Source organism: Tachyglossus aculeatus, chromosome X1 (genome assembly GCF_015852505.1).
Source record: "Tachyglossus aculeatus isolate mTacAcu1 chromosome X1, mTacAcu1.pri, whole genome shotgun sequence".
In the NCBI taxonomy this organism is placed as follows: Eukaryota; Metazoa; Chordata; class Mammalia; order Monotremata; family Tachyglossidae; genus Tachyglossus; species Tachyglossus aculeatus.
The window spans coordinates 86,548,460-86,568,113 of record NC_052101.1 but is presented as its reverse complement, the minus strand read 5'-3'; the positions used below and the strand labels follow the sequence as shown (position 1 = coordinate 86,568,113).

The following is a 19,654-nucleotide window of genomic DNA, read 5'->3' as shown; positions in this document are numbered from 1 at the left end:
GATCGTCTTTCGGATATGAAGTGGGAGGGCGTTCCAGGCCAGAGGCAGGAAGTGGGCGAGAGGTCAGTGGCAAGATAGATGAAATCAAGGTACAGTGAGTAAGGATGACATTGGAGGAGCAAAGTGTGCGAGCTGGGTTGTAGTAGGAAATCAGGGAGGTAAGGTAGGAGGGGGCAAAGCGACTGATTACTTTAAAGCCGACGGTAAGGAGTTTCTGTTTGATGTGTAGGCGGATGGAAAGCAGAGTGAAGTATGGACTGGAGTTTGGAGAGACAGGAGGTAGGAATCCCTTGTCTTCACACTCTTCATAAACACTGACTCTGAACAAGCACAGGGATGCTAAGCTCTGCTCCTCTCTCCTGGGGGAATGGTTACCTGGTTTTCTGCAGGTTGTACCACACACAGTAATCATCACGCTGGGCAGCCAGGTAGAGTGTCTCATCTTGGGCAATCAAATCCTCGCGTGGTAAGAAGTACACACATTGCATCCAATGATCACGCCACTAAAATAGTTGAACACAAAAACAAAATGAACCAAACACCCTGAGAGCTTAACAATAAAAAAGCTGTTTAGGGGAGGTAAATGACAAAAATGAGAAGCAGTGTGGCCTAGTGGAAAGAGCACGGGCCTGGGAGTCAGAGGACCTGGGTTCTAATCCCAGCTCTGCTGCTGGTCTGCTGTGGGACCATGGACAAGTCACTTAACTTCTCTGTGCCTCAGTTTCCTCATCTGTAAAATGGGGATTAACTTCTACTCCCTCTTGATTATCTTGTATCCACACCTGCACTTAGAACTGGGCTTGACACACACTGAGTGCTTAACAAGTGTATTTATAATTATTATAAATTATAAACGGTTACTAGCAACAGGAACAATTACAAAGTCTCTCAAACAGACCCTACCAAAAATTGATCAATGGTATTTATTAAGCGATTACTGAGTGCAGAGCACTGTACTAAGCGCTTGGGAGACTTAGAGAAACAGCATGGCTTAGTGGATAGAGCACAGGCCTGGGAGTGAGAAAGACCTGGGTTTTAATCCCACTTGTCTGATGTGACTGTGAGCCCACTGTTGGGTAGGGACCGTCTCTATATGTTGCCAACTTGTACTTCCCAAGCGCTTCGTACAGTGCTCTGCACACAGTAAGCGCTCAATAAATACGATTGAATGAATGAATGAATGTGTGACCTTGGGCAAGTCACTTAACTTCTCTGTGACTCACTTACCTCATCTGGAAAATGGGGATTAAGATTGTGAGCCCTATGTGGGACAGGGACTGTGTCCAACCCAATTACCCTGTATCTACCCCAGGGCTTAGTAGTAATAATAATAATAATGGCATTTATTAAGCACTTACTATGTGCAAAGCACTGTTCTAAGCGCTGGGGAAGTTACAAGGTGATCAGGTTGTCCCATGGGGGGTTTACAGTCTTAATCTCCATTTTACAGATTAGGTAACTGAGGCACAGAGAAGTTAAGTGATTTGCCCAAAGTCACACAGCTGACAAGTGGCGGAGCTGGGATTTGAACCCATGACCTCTGCCTCCAAAGCCCATGCTCTTTCCATTGAGCAACGCTGCTCAGTACAGTGTCTGACACATACTAAGCACTTAATACCACAATCATTATTATTATTATTACCCCAATTCAACAGAGTTGGTAGACACGTTTCCTGCCCAGAACAAGTTTAAAGGCTAGAGAATGAATAGTATGCGCTATCTCCCCCGTTCTAGTTCAGTCTCTCTCTGAATGGCCCATGGAGGCATGTAGAACGATTAGACAGGCATGCAGGAGCTCATTGTGGGCAGGGAATGCAACTGTTTATTGTTGCATTGTACTTTCCCAAGCACTTAGTATAGTGCTCTACATACAGTAAGTGCTTAATAAATACAATGGAATGAATGAGGAGCCCTGGATGTTAGCTCCAGTCCCAGAACAAGCCAGTTATGTGATATTCCCATCTCACTTAATACCCCTAGGCTATAGTTTTCCCCAATCTGTCACACGTGAAGGAAGATAGCTTCTCCTCCCTGCCTGCTGGAACAAGTGAGACTGCACTTTCAAACCCTTCAGTGAGCTAGCAGGAAGGCCAAGCAAACTCTCTGCTTCTAGGAACCCTCTTCCCTGCAGAAGGGGTCTTGCCTATAAGTTTGTTGCGGGCAGAGAACATGTCTACCACCTCAATCTGCGCATCAGGCAGAAACTCCTCACCCTCAGCTTCAAGGCTCTCCATCACCTCGCCCCCTCCTACCTCACCTCCCTTCTCTCCTTCTACAACCCAGCCCGCACCCTCCGCTCCTCTGCCGCTAATCTCCTCACCGTGCCTCGTTCTCGTCTGTCCCATCATCGACCCCCGGCCCACGTCATCCCCCAGGCCTGGAATGCCCTCCCTCTGCTCATCCACCAAGCTAGCTCTCTTCCTCCCTTCAAGGCCCTACTGAGAGCTCACCTCCTCCAGGAGGCCTACCCAGACTGAGCCCCTTCCTTCCTCTCCCCCCGTCCCCCTCTCCATCCCCCCATCTTACCTCCTTCCCTTCCCCACAGCACCTGTATATATGTTTGTATATTTATTACTCTATTTATTTATCTTACTTGTACATATCTATTCTATTTATTTTACTTTGTTAGTATGTTTGGTTTTGTTCTCTGTCTCCCCCTTATAGACTGTGAGCCCGCTGTTGGGTAGGGACTGTCTCTATGTGTTGCCGACTTGTACTTCCCAAGTGCTTAGTACAGTGCTCTGCACACAGTAAGCGCTCAATAAATACGATTGATTGATTTTATACTCTCCCCAGTGCTTAGTGCAGTGCTCTGCACACATTAAGCTCTGAATAAATACCATTGATGATGATGATGACATGATGAGAAGCAGTATGGCCTAGTGAATACAGTTCGGGACTGGGAGTCAGAAGGACGTGGGTCCTAATCCCAGCTCCGCCAATTGTCTGCTGTGTGACCTTGGACAAATCACTTCATTTCTCTGTGCCTCAGTTACCCCATCTGTAAAACAGCAATTAAGACTGTGAGGCCCATGTGAGACAGGGACTGTGTCCAATCTGATTATCTACCCCAGTGCTCAGAACAGCACTTGACACATAGTAAGCACTTAACAAGTATTATTGTTATTATTGACAGCCCAATAAAGTGCAGAGGAAAAAATGATCAGACTGGGGCTGTTCAGGGACCCCTGCCCACCAGAGCATATGCAGGGGGCTCCAGTATCAACCTGGTGGTTTGGGTAGATCCAGATTGGCCCTAGGGAACAATAATAATAATAATGTTATGTGTTAAGCGCTTACTACGCACCAAGTACTGTATTAAGCACTGGGGTAGACACAAGAAAACTGGGTTGGACACAAGGAAACTGGGTTGGACACAGTCCCTTGTCCCACGTGAGTCTTACAGTCTTAATCCCCATTTTACAGATGAGGTTACTGAGGCACAGAGAAGTTAAGTGACTTACCCAAGGTCACACAGCAGACGTGCGGCAGAACCAGGATCGGAGCCCATGACTTTCTGACTCCCTGGCCTGTGCTCCATCCACTATGCCATGCAGCTTCTCCATTCGAGGGAGGCGGCTCCAGGGTTCCGTAGAGTTTTAGAATGGCTTGCAAGGCTCTAATAATTGTGGTATTTGTTAAGCGCTTACTATGTGCCAAACACCTTATTAAGTGCTGGGGTAGATAAGAGATAATCAGGTGCCCCATGGGGCTTACAGTCTAGGTACGACGGAGAATGGGTACTGAATCCCCATTTGTAGATGAGGGAACTGAGGCTCAGAGAAGTGAACTGACTTGCCCAAGGTCTCCCAAAGCAGACAAATAGCAGAGCCAAGATTAAAACCTAGGTCCTCTGACTCCCAGGCCCAGGCTCTTACCACTAGACCACACTGCTTTTAAAGAGGGCCTGGTGCCAGCCAGGTATCCAGAGTACCTCAGAATTTCCATAAAGACCAGATTCCCTCAACCTCTGTGGCATTCTCCAGATTCCAGTGCTCTGCACCCAGTAAGCGCTCAAGATCAATTGACTGATTGATTGATTGATCTGGACCAGCCCGACCCTGGCTAGATTATCCAGGGCAGTTGCATGCCCTAAGGTGCATTTCCAGAGCCAACCTCAACCCTGGAGCGGCCCCAATGCGAGAAAGTTGTCCCAAGACTTTGAAGTTGAAGCTGGGGTGCCCAACAGCTGAATCTTTGCCACTAACATTAGGCAACCCGTCAGTTCGACTGAAGATGGTGAAATAATGGGCAGCCCCTGGGAGGAAGTTGTTCGTGAGCATGTCTCACTTCAGCTTAAAATTGTGGGCATCAGCAACAGCTAATGACTGAAAGTAATCTGACAAATAGAGCATTAAGTGCTATTTTTCTTGGTAAAATACAGGAAATCGCTCCATTTAAGCACAGCACTATCTGAAAAATAGAGACTGTTCTTGTAATGCTAACACTCATTCCACTGAGAGTTTCAGTAACATAGAACAATTCAAAGACATAAACTGTGAAATGAAAATCCAATCCTTGAAATACTCAGATGCTTAAGTGAGGCTAAGGCTAACTTTCAGAAAAAAAATAACCCTTGATATGAAATAAAATTAGGAATTGGATTTGGGGGGGGGTTAAAAAAATTTGCTTTAATTTGGAATAAAATCAGGTCTAATTTTTTATTTGTCTTTTTTTAAATCTCTCTCTTTCTCTCTCCCTCTCTCTTTTCACCCATCCAGGAGACTCAGGGACAGGATGGCACCAATGCCTGCTACCAGCGGTTAGGCTGATGGAAGAGTTGCTGGTCTTATGCTGCCCAGTCATCTCCAACCTGTAGCGACTCCATGGGCACGTGTCTCCCAGAACGCTCCAACTCCATCTGCAATCATTCTAGTCATGCATCTGTAGGGTTTTCTTGGGAAAAATACAGACATGGTTTACCATTGCCTCCTTCCACACAATAAACTTGAGTCTCCGCCCTTGACTCTCTCCCATACGCTGCTGCCCAGCACAGGTGAGTTTTGACTTTTAGCAGATTGTCTTCCACGCACTAGTCACTGCCCAAGCTAGGAATGGAATAGGTAGGCTTCTGCTTGACTCTCCCTCCCATAGTCGAGACAGGTAGATTAGTCTCTACCAGTAGTGGGCTGGCTTTAGAGGAGCCAAGTGTGCGAGATGGCTAAGAGTGAGACAGGAGTGAGGATAGGTAGGAGGAGAGCTGATTGAGTGTGTTAAAGCCAACAGTAAAGAGTTTCTGTTAGATACGGAGATGGATGGGCAACCACTGGAGGTTTTTGAGGAGTAGGGCGAGGTGGACTAAGCTCTTTTTTGATTAATAACAATAATGGTAATGATGATATTTGTTGAGCACTTACTATGTGTCAAGCACAGTTCTAAGCTCTGGGTGGATACAAGGAAATTGGGTTGGACACAGTCCCTGTCCCACGTGGGGCTCACAGTCCCAATCTCCATTTTATAGATGAGGTAACTGAGGCATCGAGAAGTTAAGTGACTTGCCCAACGTCACAGCACACAAGTAGAGGAGTCAGATTTGGACCCATGTCCTTCTGACTCCCAGGCCTGTTCTCTTTCCACTGCTTCTCATTAGAAAAGTGATCCAGGCAGCAGAGTGAAGCATGGACCAGAGAGGGGAAGCCTGCAAAGAAGCTGATACAGTGGTAATAATAATAATAATGATGGCATTTATTAAGCGCTTACTATGTGCAAAGCACTGTTCTAAGCGCTGGGGAGGTTACAAGGTGATCAGGTTGTTCCACGGTGGGGGCTCACAGTCTTAATCCCCATTTTACAGATGAGGGAACTGAGGCCCAGAGAAGTTAAGTGACTTGCCCAAAGTCACACAGCAGACAATTGGCAGAGCGGGATTTGAACCCATGCCCTCTGACTCCAAAGTCCGGGCTCTTTCCACTGAGCCACGCTGCTTTAGCGTGGTAGCAAACAGCAGCAGCAGAGCTAAATGGAGTTTGGTGGACAGATCTATACAATCCAGATTTCGGGGAGGTTAACCTGAGTTTTTAGAAGAGTGGATTGGAGGACAGAAAACAGGGGTAAAATGGGATAAAACACCAAAAGTCTTAAATAGACACAGTCATTCCTGCTACAAGGTGAGAGCTGCATTCTTGAAAAAAAAGCCCACTAGCTAAACCAAGGGTTAAAGGGGGAAGATGGAATGCAGACAATTGAATCAATTCACTGGAGGAAGTTCAAGGTATCCAGGATTCTGTCTTCCAAGTTTTTTTCCAAACTGTCTGCATAGTTCTGATTCAAAAACATTGTGCAAATTTATTAGCATTTTACAGGGAACTGATCTGCAAAAGCTTAAAGTTCAGGGCTTCCAGTAAGCATATGGGAAGGGTGATCTTTAAACAATTACAATCCAATTCCTATACAATGGCAATGAAGGGATACAGAGATTCCAAGAAGGTTGCATCAATCCATCACTGTTAATTACTGAATGCTTACTGTGTGCAGAGCACTGTAGTAAGCACTTGAGAGAGAACAATACAATAGAGTTGGTAGACATGATCCCAGCCAGGCTGTGACCAATTCATGGCCATAAAGGCATTATGTTCCCCTATTTTTCCACCCATGTTCTATCCAAATTGCATAATGAAAACTGCCTTAGAGTCAAGATGACTCTGTGTGTGTGTGTACATACATGCACATGTGCTTTTAGAGCGAAAAAGACAGGGTTGCCTTCACTTTAAAGACAACACTGCTGTCGATGAGACTGTGTCCATGGGTGTGATTGTCACACTGTGGATTACTTGCACACTGGGCCAATGAAAATGCGGTAGTGTGGCTTTTTTTGGCCCCTTGACAATTCATCCTAATACCTGCTGAGACTCTCCTAGAAAGAATCTGTCCTTTCAGGATCTGAAAATACAGAAATATCCTGAGCCCACAGCCAGGTGACCTTGGCTGGAGCCTTGCCAGATGAAGGTGATCCTAAGGAGGATCTTAAGTCATGGTAGTGATTCAGGGAAGCGGCATGGTCTAGTGGAAAGGGCAGGGGGCTGGGGAGTCAGAGAACATGGTTTCTAATCCCGGCTCTGCTGCTTGCTTGCTGTGTGACTTTGGGCAAGTCACTTAACTTCTCTGTACCTCAGTTATCTTGTCTGTAGAATGAGGACTCCCCTCTCAGGGTCGCACCTGGAGAGTTTCCAGTACTCTACCAGTCACAACTACAGGAGGGAGAGTCAAGCAGAGGCATACCCATTCCATTCCTAGCTTGGGCAGTGGCTAGTGAGTGGAAGGCAATCTGCTATAAGTCAAAACTCACCTGTGCTGAGCAGCAGCGGCATGGGAGAGAGTCAAGGGCGGACACTCATTTACCGAGCGGAAGGAGGCAATGGTAAACCACTTCCATATTTTCAACAAGAAAACCCTATGGATACACTACCAGAACGACTGCAGATGGAAGTGGGGAATTCTGGGAGAGACAGATGTGTCTATGGCGTCGCTATGGGTTGGACACGACTCGACAGCATAAGACAACAACAACAACAAAATGGTGATTAAGATTGGGAGCCCCCATGGGGGACAGGGACTGTGTCCCACCTGATTAGCTTGTATCCACCCCAGTGCTTAGAACAGTGCTTGGCACATCGGAAGCGCTTAACAAATACCACAATTATTATTATTATTACTATTCAGGAAATGGTAAATCATGTCCTCGTTTGATGCTACGACTCCCCCTTCTAGACTGTGAGCCCATTGTTGGGTAGGGACCCACTCTATATGTTGTCAACTTGTACTTCCCAAGCGCTTAGTACAGTGCTCTGCACAAAGTAAGGGCTCAATAAATATGATTGAATGAAAGAATGAAATTCTGGGTGAATAAGGCTAAAAGATCTATAGCACTTCTCCTAAGAATGCAAGTATTAATCCTGCTGTCCTGGCCAAGCCTCTCTAACTTTTGCTAACTCTCCACATAAATTCTACCTGAAGGTCTTTACTTTCTGACCTAACCTGTCGGGGAAACATGGCCCTAGCTTTCAAATTCACCAAGGAAAAGAGGATGGTGGTGGTAATTGATGAAAGGCCAGGCTAGAAACCCAGAGGGGCCTCCAATAAATTTGACCTTCAAATCAAAACTAATTCTACCCTCTCATCTTTTGTTACTTTTGCCAGCAGAATATACTGCTGTTCTAAAATGAGATTCCTGTGGCAGACAATGCCTGAAGTACCCATTCTCAGTCTTTCCGAAGAGGGTGATAGTAAAGAGGGAACAAACCCAGTTAGTCTGTCGGCTTCACACTTGAAAACGCTGCTGCCGCCTAGGATATGGTTTTTCACTAAGTTTAAATGTGGCTGAGAAAAGTGAACTGAGACTGAAAACCCCTTGCATATCGACTGTATGCAACCTCTGACTTGACCAAGGATTAATCGGTCAATATTGGCCCAGCACTCTGAATTCCCAGGCAAGTGTAAACTATGCTTCAATTTCCCACTCTCATTACTTTGACAGTAACGACAGTGCTCTAAAATTGTTAGTCCTTAAAGACCTCGGTCACAGAGAGGTTCAGTGTTGGGCAGTGATGAGAAAATCCTTGTGGCCTAATTGGAGAAATGTAAGGACCACAACACCCAAGATCCACCAGAGTTAAAAAGACAGCTGTTGCAGAAAAAAATGAACATTACCTCTTGTCTCTTACCTGGATATTTGTAGGGTCAGAATGAACCCAGTAGGGAGCCATGCTGCACTTTATCTTCCCCTCGGGGTCCATGTCAATATCCCACCACGACAGAACCACCTGCGCTTTGCCAGATCCTACTGACTCAAACTGAACAACGTGGCAGGCTGGCTTGCTATGGACTTGTTTGCTGAAATCCACACTGTAGAAGAACATTCCATGAGCTCTATTGTCTTTCAAAGCCATAGAACTCCTTCAATCATCTGCACATACTTGCAGTGTCTACTCGCAGAAATCCAGCAACAGAATTAGACACTTAAGTCAAAGAATGACTCACCTTCTCTGTGGCTCCTGCCACCTGGCAGAACCTTTTCCCCCTTATTAAAACAAATCTAGAAGCGTCCTCAAATTCTGTCTTTGAAAGCATACTGCTTTAATTATGCCCACTGCCGATGCAAAAGGACTGGTTTTACTTATTTCTCAAGATATCCGCAAAGGTACCCACCGGCTAACGAGTAACAATGTAATGGGTGTGCTGAGATACCATTTGTAAGGGGCAAGCTGGCTGAACCAGGCTGAAGGGAGACACTGCAATTTATTTCACTAATCACGCAAGCGTCGTTAGTACCTGAACATTGTCAGTACATCACTGAGGATGGTGAAGTCATCCCTTGGCACCTGGTTCAGCTGAATGTCATAGACCGAGGGAGCACCAGGGCAGTTCTCCATTTCCGAAGGGGAGAGAAGAATGCTCTGATTGTCGCCTGTCTGGACGTGAATGGGAAACAACTTATTCCAGGACCACATCCTTCTGGACTCCACCAGTTGAGCATACACAGTTGCCCTATGAGGCACAGCCTCACATTCTGCCTAAGTGTTGGAAAGAAAGAAGGAGAAAGCAAATTCATGTAGAAAATGGGAAGAATAGGCAGGTCTCCCTGCAGGAGACACAGTGAAGAACTGAATAAAATGAGTCAGGAGGACCTGGGTTCTAATTCTGACTCCCGCCACTTGTCTGCTGTTTGACTTTGGGCAAGCCACTTAACTTATCTGTGCCTCAGTTACTTCATCTGGGGATTAAGACTGTGAGCCCCACGGGGAACTCAGACTGTGTCCAACCTGATAAGCTTGTATCGACCCCAGAGCTTAGTATAGTGCCTGGAACACAGTAAGCACTTAAATATCATAAAAAAATTGAGCATGATTGGCACTCACTAATAACTTCTGATGATTAACGAGTCATTCTTTCCCATTCATTCTTTCATTCACTCAATCGTATTTACTGAGCGCTTACTGTGTGCAGAGCACTGTACTAAGCGCTTGGGAAGTACAAATCGGCAACATATACAGATGGTCTCTACCCAACAACAGGCTCACAGTCTAGAAGGGGGAGACAAAAATGATGACATTCGTTAAGCGCTTACTATGTGCCAGGCACTGTTCTAAGCACTGGGTGGGGGGGATACAAGGTAATCAGGTTGTCCCACATGGGGCTCACAGTCTTCACCCCCATTTTACAGACGAGGTAACTGAGGCACAAAGAAGCTAAGTGACTTGCTCAAAGTCACACAGCTGACAAGTGGGGGAGTCAGGATTAGAACCCACGACCTCTGACTCCCAAGCCCGTGCTCTTTCCACTGAGCCACGCTGCTTCCCCATTCACCTGAGAGGCAGGTTTGTATCTTCCCCGTATAAGGAGGAATCTGCATCCCATAAAGACTAAATGACTCGGAATCAGCAGGCATTTTACTCTATTTACTCAAGACTGTAAGTTCCTCATGGGCAGGGAACTTGTCTGCCAGCTGTCATACTGTACTCTACCAAGAGCTCAGTAAAGTGGTCTGCCCAAATGCACACAGTAAGTGCTCAAAAAATGCAGGTGATTGACCATTTTCTTACCTCTACCAGATGCCTGTGGGCGTGTTCATAGGATGGTAACGCTCCCTCCCCAATCAGCTCCGTATCAAACAGCTCTGTTACCAGGATGTTTGCACGACACTGCATGTCTCCATCTGAAAAGCAAAATGAACAGAACCGATAAAGGGCTCTTCATGGTAGAGATGGGACATTCTGGAGCTGCCTTGGCAATGAACTTATAAATTTGTATAAATCACTTAGCTCATCTTCTAACAAATATCACTGGTGAAGGTTTGGGCCCTTTTATTATTAATCAAAATGGTATTTATTAAGTGCTTCCTAGGCACTAAGCACTGGGGTAGATAGATATAAGATAATCACATCAGACCCAATCCGTGTCCCACTCAGGGTTCACAACTTAAGTGACAGGGAGAGTCATGGAGGAGCCTGAAACCCAGAGAGGTTAAGTGACAGGCCCAAGGTCACACATCAGGTCTGAATCAGAGCTGGGACTAGGACTCAGGTCTCCTGACTCTCCACTCCTGCTCTTTCCACTTGACCATACTGCTTCTGAGAAACAAAGAAGGCAAAGAGAAGGTAACAAAGTCTAACAAAGGTTAAAAAATATGTTCAAAAAGATGGGGAGAAATGGAGAGGGAAAGAAAAGAAAGGTAAAGGATGAGCAAGAGAAGCAGTGTGGCCTAATGGATAGAGCGTGGGCCCGGGAGTCAGAAGGACCTGGGTTCTATTCCCATCTCCACCACGTATCTGCTGTGTGACCATGGGCAAGTCATTTCACTTTTCTGGGCCTCAGTTCCCTCATCTGTACACTGGGGATTACGACTGTGAGCCCCAGGTGGGACATGGACTTTGACCAACCTGATTAGCCTTTATCTTACCCCAGCACTTAATACAGTGCCTGACATATAATAAGTGCTTAACAAATGCCATAAAAAAGACAGACCCTCTGCCCAGGAATCAATCAATTGCCATCAATCAAACTCCCTCCCCTGAAATTTCATCTCATCTAGGGAAAAATGCAACTCCCTATTCCCCTGGATACCCATTCTAGGGCAGACCACCACCTCCTACTGCAAGACAGCGGGCAGAGTTCCGAGGTGGTTAACTTCAGAACGATATTTTAATGGAGGGGATTTCAAATTTTCAAACTTTTCCTCATCACCCTGACTTTCTCCCTTTGCTCTTCCCCTCTCCCAGCCCCACAGCACTTATGTACACATCTGTAATTTTATTTTATTTATTTGCATTGATGCCTGCCTCTCTCCTTCTAGACTGTAAGCTCATTGTGTGCAGGGAATGTGACTGTTTATTGTTGTACTGTACTCTCCCAAGGGCTTAGTACAGTGCTCTGCACCCAATAATTGCTATAAATATGACTGACTGAATGAATGAATGAATGAAATTTCTGGGATTAGAAAACAATGATGGAGAACAGCACCATAATGATTAATTATTTCCTTTAATTTACTGTACTGCCACAGCTCTGGGGAAAAAAATTGGGGGTGTATTTTTACATTCTTAAAAATCACTCCATCCTCATCCAGGGAAAGGTGGAGTTTTTTTTTTAACAAAATGGCCCAACATTCTTACCTTGCCCTACAGTAACCTCAGTAGAGTGCTTGTTAATGATTTTAATTTTGTCGCTTAAACCATTTTTCTCCACAATCTTCACAGCAGCATCAGCCATAGGCTTGAAAACCTGGAAACCAGCACAATAAGTAACCAACTGAAACCAGCAACTACTGACAGCAGAGGTTAGGCTACACCTAGTCTCCAGGGGTGAACCTGGACAAGTTGCGAGTACAATGGAAAAAAAATGGGGAACCAGTTTAACTCAAGTTGCTAGAACTCCTGCTTGTGCCAAGAATCAGCTGCCTGTCTCCAGGGCCAGTCCTTGCCAGTGCCAAACTGCATAATAATAATAATAATGTTGGCATTTGTTAAGTGCTTACTATGTGCAAAGCACTGTTCTAAGCGCTGGGGGGGGTTACAAAGTGATCAGGTTGTCCCATGTGGGGTTCACAGTCTTAATCCCCATTTTACAGATGAGGTAACTGAGGCTCAGAGAAGTTAAGTGACTTGCCCAAGGTCACACAGCAGACATGTGGCGGAGCCGGGATTCAAACCCATGACCTCTGACTCCAAAGCCCGTGCTCTTTCCACTGAGCCACGCTGCTTCTGCCAGGTCTGGGGCATCCAGGCCCAGTCCAAGCCTGGTCTTGTCTGGAATCAGGGCTGGAACTGACATTCAGGGTTCAGACACTTCATTCCTTCATTCAATCATATTTATTGAGAGCTTGCTGTGTGCAGAGCGCTGTACTAAGCACTTGGAAAGTACAATTCAGCAACAAAGAGAGACCTGAAGAGATGTCCTGGAACCCAGGTCGTCTGACTTTCAGGCCTGGGCTCTTTTCACTAGGCTGCACTGCTCCTCTAGCAGAAGACTCTTGGGTTGGGGTGGCAGAGGGAAGAAAAAGAATCTCTCAGTCTTATGCCTGGATCCTGGAAGTGTTTTCATTCAATGACCTCCTAAATCATAGTTAGGGTTGGTGTGTGTTTCCCAAGTGTTGGAGAAACAAAACCCAGAAGAATGTTTGTTAGGTTTCTCCAGGGATTTTTCTCTCACAGGGGGCCAGTTGACAATGCCCATCAGGACAGTCCCACATTTATTTACCTTCTATCTCTCCTTGACGCTGCCAACCTCTTCCTCCACCCCACCTCACCCACTCACCAACTTGGTCATACCCTCGACCTCATCATCTCCTACCGCTGCACTGTGTCCACCCTCACCAACTCTGTGATCCCTCTCTCTGATCATAATCTTCTCACCTGCCTCCTCACTCACACTCCTTTCCCCTGTAAATCCGTATTACTCCCTCACAGAGATCTCCGCTCTCTGGACCCCACCCATCTTTTGGAACGCCTCACACCCCACCTCGCCGCCCTCTCCTCTCTACCCAGTCTTGATGATCAGATTACTGCTCTCAACTCTACCCTTTCTACTCAGCTAGACTCGCTCGCTCCCCTTTCCCTTCGCCGCTCTCGCACCACTAACCCACAGCCCTGGATCACTGCCACTGTCCGCCTCCTTCGCTCTTATGCTCGAGCTGCCGAACGCTGCTGGCGAAAGTCTAAACACCATGCCAACCTCGTTCACTTCAAGTTTATCCTTTCCTGCCTTAACTCAGCCCTCTCTTCTGCCAGACAAAACTATTTCTCCTCCCTTATTGACACCCATGCCCATCACCCCCGCCAGCTCTTCCGTACATTCAACTCCCTTCTCAGGCCCCCGGTTCCTCCCCCTCCTCCTTCCCTCACCCCCAACGATCTGGCCTCCTACTTCATTAACAAAATTAAATCCATCAGGTCCGACCTCCCCAAAGTCTCTTCCCCCCTTTCTCCAACCCCCCGGCTCTCAACATTCTCTGCTACTCTCCCATCCTTCCCAGTGGTATCCTCAGAGGAACTCTCCTCCCTCCTCTCAAGTGCTACTCCGGCCACCTGTGCTTCTGACCCCATTCCCTCTCATCTTATGAAATCTCTCGCTCCATCCCTTCTCCCCTCCTTAACTTCCATCTTCAACCGCTCACTCTCCACTGGTTCCTTCCCCTCTGCCTTCAAACATGCCCATGTCTCTCCCATCCTAAAAAAACCCTCTCTTGACCCCACCTCACCTTCTAGTTATCGTCCCATATCCCTCCTACCATTCCTTTCCAAACTCCTTGAACGAGTTGTCTACACGCGCTGCCTAGAATTCCTCAACAACAACTCTCTCCTCGACCCCCTCCAGTCTGGCTTCCGTCCCCTTCATTCCACGGAAACTGCGCTCTCAAAGGTCACCAATGACCTCCTGCTTGCCAAATCCAACGGCTCATACTCTGTCCTAATCCTCCTCGACCTCTCAGCTGCCTTTGACACTGTGGACCACCCCCCTTCTCCTCAACACGTTATCTGACCTTGGCTTCACAGACTCCGTCCTCTCCTGGTTCTCCTCTTATCTCTCCGGTCGTTCTTTCTCAGTCTCTTTTGCAGGCTCCTCCTCCCCCTCCCATCCTCTTACTGTGGGAGTTCCCCAAGGTTCAGTGCTTGGTCCCCTTCTGTTCTCAATCTACACTCACTCCCTTGGTGACCTCATTCGCTCCCACGGCTTCAACTATCACCTCTACGCTGATGACACCCAGATCTACATCTCTGCCCCTGCTCTCTCCCCCTCCCTCCAGGCTCGCATCTCCTCCTGCCTTCAGGACATCTCCATCTGGATGTCCGCCCGCCACCTAAAGCTCAACATGTCGAAGACTGAGCTCCTTGTCTTCCCTCCCAAACCTTGTCCTCTCCCTGACTTTCCCATCTCTGTTGACGGCACTACCATCCTTCCCGTCTCACAAGCCCGCAACCTTGGTGTCATCCTCGACTCCGCTCTCTCATTCACCCCTCACATCCAAGCCGTCACCAAAACCTGCCGGTCTCAGCTCCGCAACATTGCCAAGATCCGCCCTTTCCTCTCCATCCAAACCGCTACCCTGCTAATTCAAGCTCTCATCCTATCCCGTCTGGACTACTGCACTAGCCTTCTCTCTGATCTCCCATCCTCGTGTCTCTCTCCACTTCAATCCATACTTCATGCTGCTGCCCGGATTATCTTTGTCCAGAAACGCTCTGGACATATCACTCCCCTCCTCAAAAACCTCCAATGGCTACCGATCAATCTGCGCATCAGGCAGAAACTCCTCACCCTGGGCTTCAAGGCTCTCCATCACCTCGCCCCCTCCTACCTCACCTCCCTTCTCTCCTTCTACTGCCCAGCCCGCACCCTCCGCTCCTCCACCACTAATCTCCTCACTGTACCTCGCTCTCGCCTGTCCCGCCATCGACCCCCGGCCCACGTCATCCCCCGGGCCTGGAATGCCCTCCCTCTGCCCATCCGCCAAGCTAGCTCTCTTCCTCCCTTCAAGGCCCTCCTGAGAGCTCACCTCCTCCAGGAGGCCTTCCCAGATTGAGCCCCTTCTTTCCTCTCCCCCTCGTCCCCCTCTCCATCCCCCCGCCTTACCGCCTTCCCCTCCCCACAGCACCTGTATATATGTATATATGGTTGTACATATTTATTACTCTGTTTATTTATTTATTTATTTATTTTACTTGTACATTTCTATCCTACTTATTTTATTTTGTTGGTATGTTTGGTTCTGTTCTCTGTCTCCCCCTTTTAGACTGTGAGCCCACTATCGGGTAGGGACTGTCTCTATGTGATGCCAATTTGTACTTCCCAAGCGCTTAGTACAGTGCTCTGCACATAGTAAGTGCTCAATAAATACGATTGATTGATTGATTGATTGTATTGATGTCTGTCTACCCCCCCCCGCCACAGACTGTAAGCTCATTGTGGACAGGGAATGTGTCTGTTTATTGTTGTATTGTACTTTCCCAAGCGCTTAGTACAGGCTTAGTACAGTGCTCTGCACATAGTAAGCTCTCAATAATTACGATTAAATGAATAAATGTCAGGAGTTTTCATGGGCTGGGCCTGGCCTATGGGTCTTATAGGAGCCAGGCCCCTGGAACAGCCATTTCTGCCTGTTGTCTGTCTGTTGTCCAACTAAGCGGTCACGGAGAGGGGAAGAAGGGGACTAAATCTAGAATAGATATTCTTTGTTTCAATTTTAGAAAGGAAAATGGAAAATTTGAATCTGACATTCCTTCCCCCAGCTGCAGCATAAGCAGCCAGACCTACAGAGCAGTCTAGATGGGGAAGACAGACATCAAAATAAGTAAAGGGGCATCAATAGCATCAATATAAATTCATTCATTCATTCAATCATATTTATTGAAAGCTTACTGTGTGCAGAGCACTGTACTAAGCGCTTGGGAAGTACAAGTTGGCAACATATCGGTCCCTACCCAACAACAAGCTCACAGTCTAGAAAGGGGATGGTCTAGAAGGGGGACGGCTGAAACAGAATGTTTTCATTAATTAGTAACTAACGAAAATATGATTTTTTTTAAGTAATGACGTTTTAAAAGACGTTCTTGGTCTTGGAGTTATCTTCCTCTTCAATGACATGCATACTCAGAGATATAATCTCACCATCAGCAGTGTAGTCTTCAAATTATGCTATATACTTAGTCCACAACGTTTTGGTGCTTGGCAAATGCTGATAGCTTAACTGTTTGCTGAAATATAGAATCTAATTGTTTAATGGCAGTAACTGGGCATTATCTCCAAAAACAGTTCAATGCAGTATGTGAGCCAGCTAAATGTTTGAATCAGTGTGCACATATAAAAATCATCCTCGGCTCTGTTATAATGTTTGATACTTGCAGCAGTCAAGGCAGTATTATATTTTGTCCCTTAATAATGTAATCTTATTAAAACTTCTCTTCAAAATAAGAGCCACCCTATTGCTGATTGCTACCTGCCAGGGTGCAGCACTTTGGTGACTATTTAAATACACAAAGCATGGCTTTATTTTTTTTTCATACACAATGGATTGACAGTCCTGAAAATGAAACACATATCCATGGAAATCCAATAAAATTGTGACAGAAAGGAGGCTTACAAGAGTCATGCCTTTTCTTCTCAGAGGAATGGCTCATTTCAGATAGTGTTTATGAATAATTTCCTACAATGATTGTAAGGAATTCAAACACAAAACTACTGCACAACATCGGCTTTGTTTGGCAATGCACAGTACTATCTGTTAGAAACGAATGACCTCGTCTTTGCCTCATCAAGTCTGGTAAGATTGGTGCGATCAGCTTTCCAAACACAAAAAAGCTGATTTTTTTTTTCTTAATGGCATTTGTTAAGTGCTTACTATGTGCCAGGCACCATACTAAGCGATGGGGTAGATACAAGGTTGGACACAGTCTATGTCCCACACGGGGCTCACACTATTAATCCCCATTTTCCATATGAGGTAACTGAGGCACAGAGAAGTGAAGTGACTTGCCCAAGGTCACACAGCAGACAAGTGGCAGAGCCAGGATTAGAACCCAGGTCCTTCTGACTCCCAGGCCCATGCTCTATCCACTAGGTCATGTAGCTTATCTTAGGTCTTATCTCAGGATCCCTTCAAATGACGGGAGGCAGTGACAATGAGGAGAGGAAGGGGAGGAGAGCTGGAGAGAGGTTAGCCCAGGAAGCTTGGGAGAGAAGAGGCAGGTGATGAGATGCACTGCTAAGGGGACTCCAGCTCCTCTACCAAGCCGTGGTATTACCCAGCAAAAGGAATCTGGGAAAAGGCTAAGACCTTATGACACGCCCTTTATGTCACCCCCTGAAGGGAGCAAAAGGCAGATGTTTGTTGGTTGGAAAAGCCTCACCCATATCCACACAAAGTTTCTGAGAAACAACTAACATCCTTGCTGCAGTAACAGAAACAACTTGAAAAGGCACAAGATTCATAAACAGCTCCTGAAGAAGACGTAGCTTCTACTCAACAGACAGCCAATGTACAGTTGTGTCACTCACCTCAACAGCGTAGCAAAAATCAGCTCCCGCTTTAACTGCCATCATAGACAGGAGACCAGTACCAGTTCCAATGTCCAGAACCGTTGCCTTCTGGCCTCTTCCTTTCACTCTACTCACGGCAGCATGAATACCCTGATAATATTTTACATTCTCCAGGAGAGAAAGAGAGACAGGGATTAGTTTCCCCCATTCTAAAACTACATTATCATTACAGCTGCTCTTCCCATTCGAAAACGACACTAATAAAGTTGAAAGGACCGAGATAGGAGCTTAGATGCCCTCTCCACTCTTGTAGACATAAAAAATGGTTTGCTACTGCACTCCCAACACACAGAGCTTGGCACGGTTTAAAGGTTCTTCCCTTCAGACTCCCTGTCAGCTCCGTGCTAGTGTTCAAAGAAAATGTCACTGTGCTTCTGATCACTGCAGCCTGGTACATCTGCTGACGCTCTCCATACTCTACCTCATCGTAGGGAACTGTGGGCCAGATTCTTGGGGCCAAATTCAGTCAGATACGTTAGCACCAAGCCCTAGCCCCCCAGCCTGAGCCTGATGGGCACTGAAATTTGGAGGGTCTGGTCCAACCACAGACTGGCCCAGGCAGCTGGGATAATTGACAAAAGGGACATTGATCCATTCCAATGGCTTGCTCTGTAGGTCTGGCTGCTTATGCTCCAGCTGGGGGAAGGAATGTCAGATTCAAATTTTCCATTTTCCTTTCTAAAATTGAAACAAAGAATATCTATTCTAGATTTAGTCCCCTTCTTCCCCTCTCCGTGACCGCTTAGTTGGACAACAGACAGACAACAGGCAGAAATGGCTGTTCCAGGGGCCTGGCTCCTATAAGGCCCATAGGCCAGGCCCAGCCCATGAAAACTCCTGACATTTATTCATTTAATCGTAATTATTGAGAGCTTACTATGTGCAGAGCACTGTACTAAGCCTGTACTAAGCGCTTGGGAAAGTACAATACAACAATAAACAGACACATTCCCTGCCCACAATGAGCTTACAGTCTGTGGCGGGGGGGGGGGGGGGGGTAGACAGACATCAATACAGATAAATAAATGTGGGACTGTCCTGATGGGCATTGTCAACTGGCCCCCTGTGAGAGAAAAATCCCTGGAGAAACCTAACAAACATTCTTCTGGGTTTTGTTTCTCCAACACTTGGGAAACACACACCAACCCTAACTATGATTTAGGAGGTCATTGAATGAAAACACTTCCAGGATCCAGGCATAAGACTGAGAGATTCTTTTTCTTCCCTCTGCCACCCCAACCCAAGAGTCTTCTGCTAGAGGAGCAGTGCAGCCTAGTGAAAAGAGCCCAGGCCTGAAAGTCAGACGACCTGGGTTCCAATTCCAGCTCTGCCACTTGCCTGCTCTGGGACCCTGGGCGAGTCACTTCACTTCTCTGTGCATCAGATTCCTCAACTGTAAAATGGGGATTCAATGCCTGTTCTCCCTCCTACTTAGACTATAAGCCCCATGTGGGTCAGGGACTACATTTGACCCGATGAATGGAGTTCCAAAATCCTTTGGAGTTTACATTCACTTCACTAACACCAACCCACTCACTGTACCTCGATCTTATCTACCTCGCTGCTAACCCCTCGACCATGTCCTGTCTCTGTCCTGAAACTCCTTTCCTCTTCACATCCAACAGAC

General features: G+C 46.6%; 1 protein-coding gene and 1 non-coding gene across 6 annotated transcripts in view; one reads left to right on the top strand and one right to left on the bottom strand.

The window, feature by feature from the left end:
• The window catches only part of PRMT7 (protein arginine methyltransferase 7), a 75,565-nt gene that overhangs the window by 31,466 nt on the left and 24,445 nt on the right, over window positions 1-19,654 (bottom strand). For 4 of the 5 annotated variants that reach the window (XM_038772339.1, XM_038772342.1, XM_038772338.1 and 1 more), the window contains exons 4-9: window positions 17,986-18,135; window positions 12,108-12,216; window positions 10,539-10,651; window positions 9,268-9,509; window positions 8,661-8,841; window positions 376-503 (exon numbers count right to left, since the gene is read on the bottom strand). In XM_038772339.1, coding sequence (XP_038628267.1) covers window positions 376-503; window positions 8,661-8,841; window positions 9,268-9,509; window positions 10,539-10,651; window positions 12,108-12,216; window positions 17,986-18,135 — 923 coding nt within the window. The remainder of the gene's footprint in view (window positions 1-375; window positions 504-8,660; window positions 8,842-9,267; window positions 9,510-10,538; window positions 10,652-12,107; window positions 12,217-17,985; window positions 18,136-19,654) is intronic. The other variant, XM_038772341.1, reaches the window with a different exon arrangement.
• LOC119920202 lies at window positions 7,138-7,275 on the top strand. Its single transcript, XR_005447961.1, has one exon. It is a non-coding gene; the product is annotated as a small nucleolar RNA SNORA7 (small nucleolar RNA).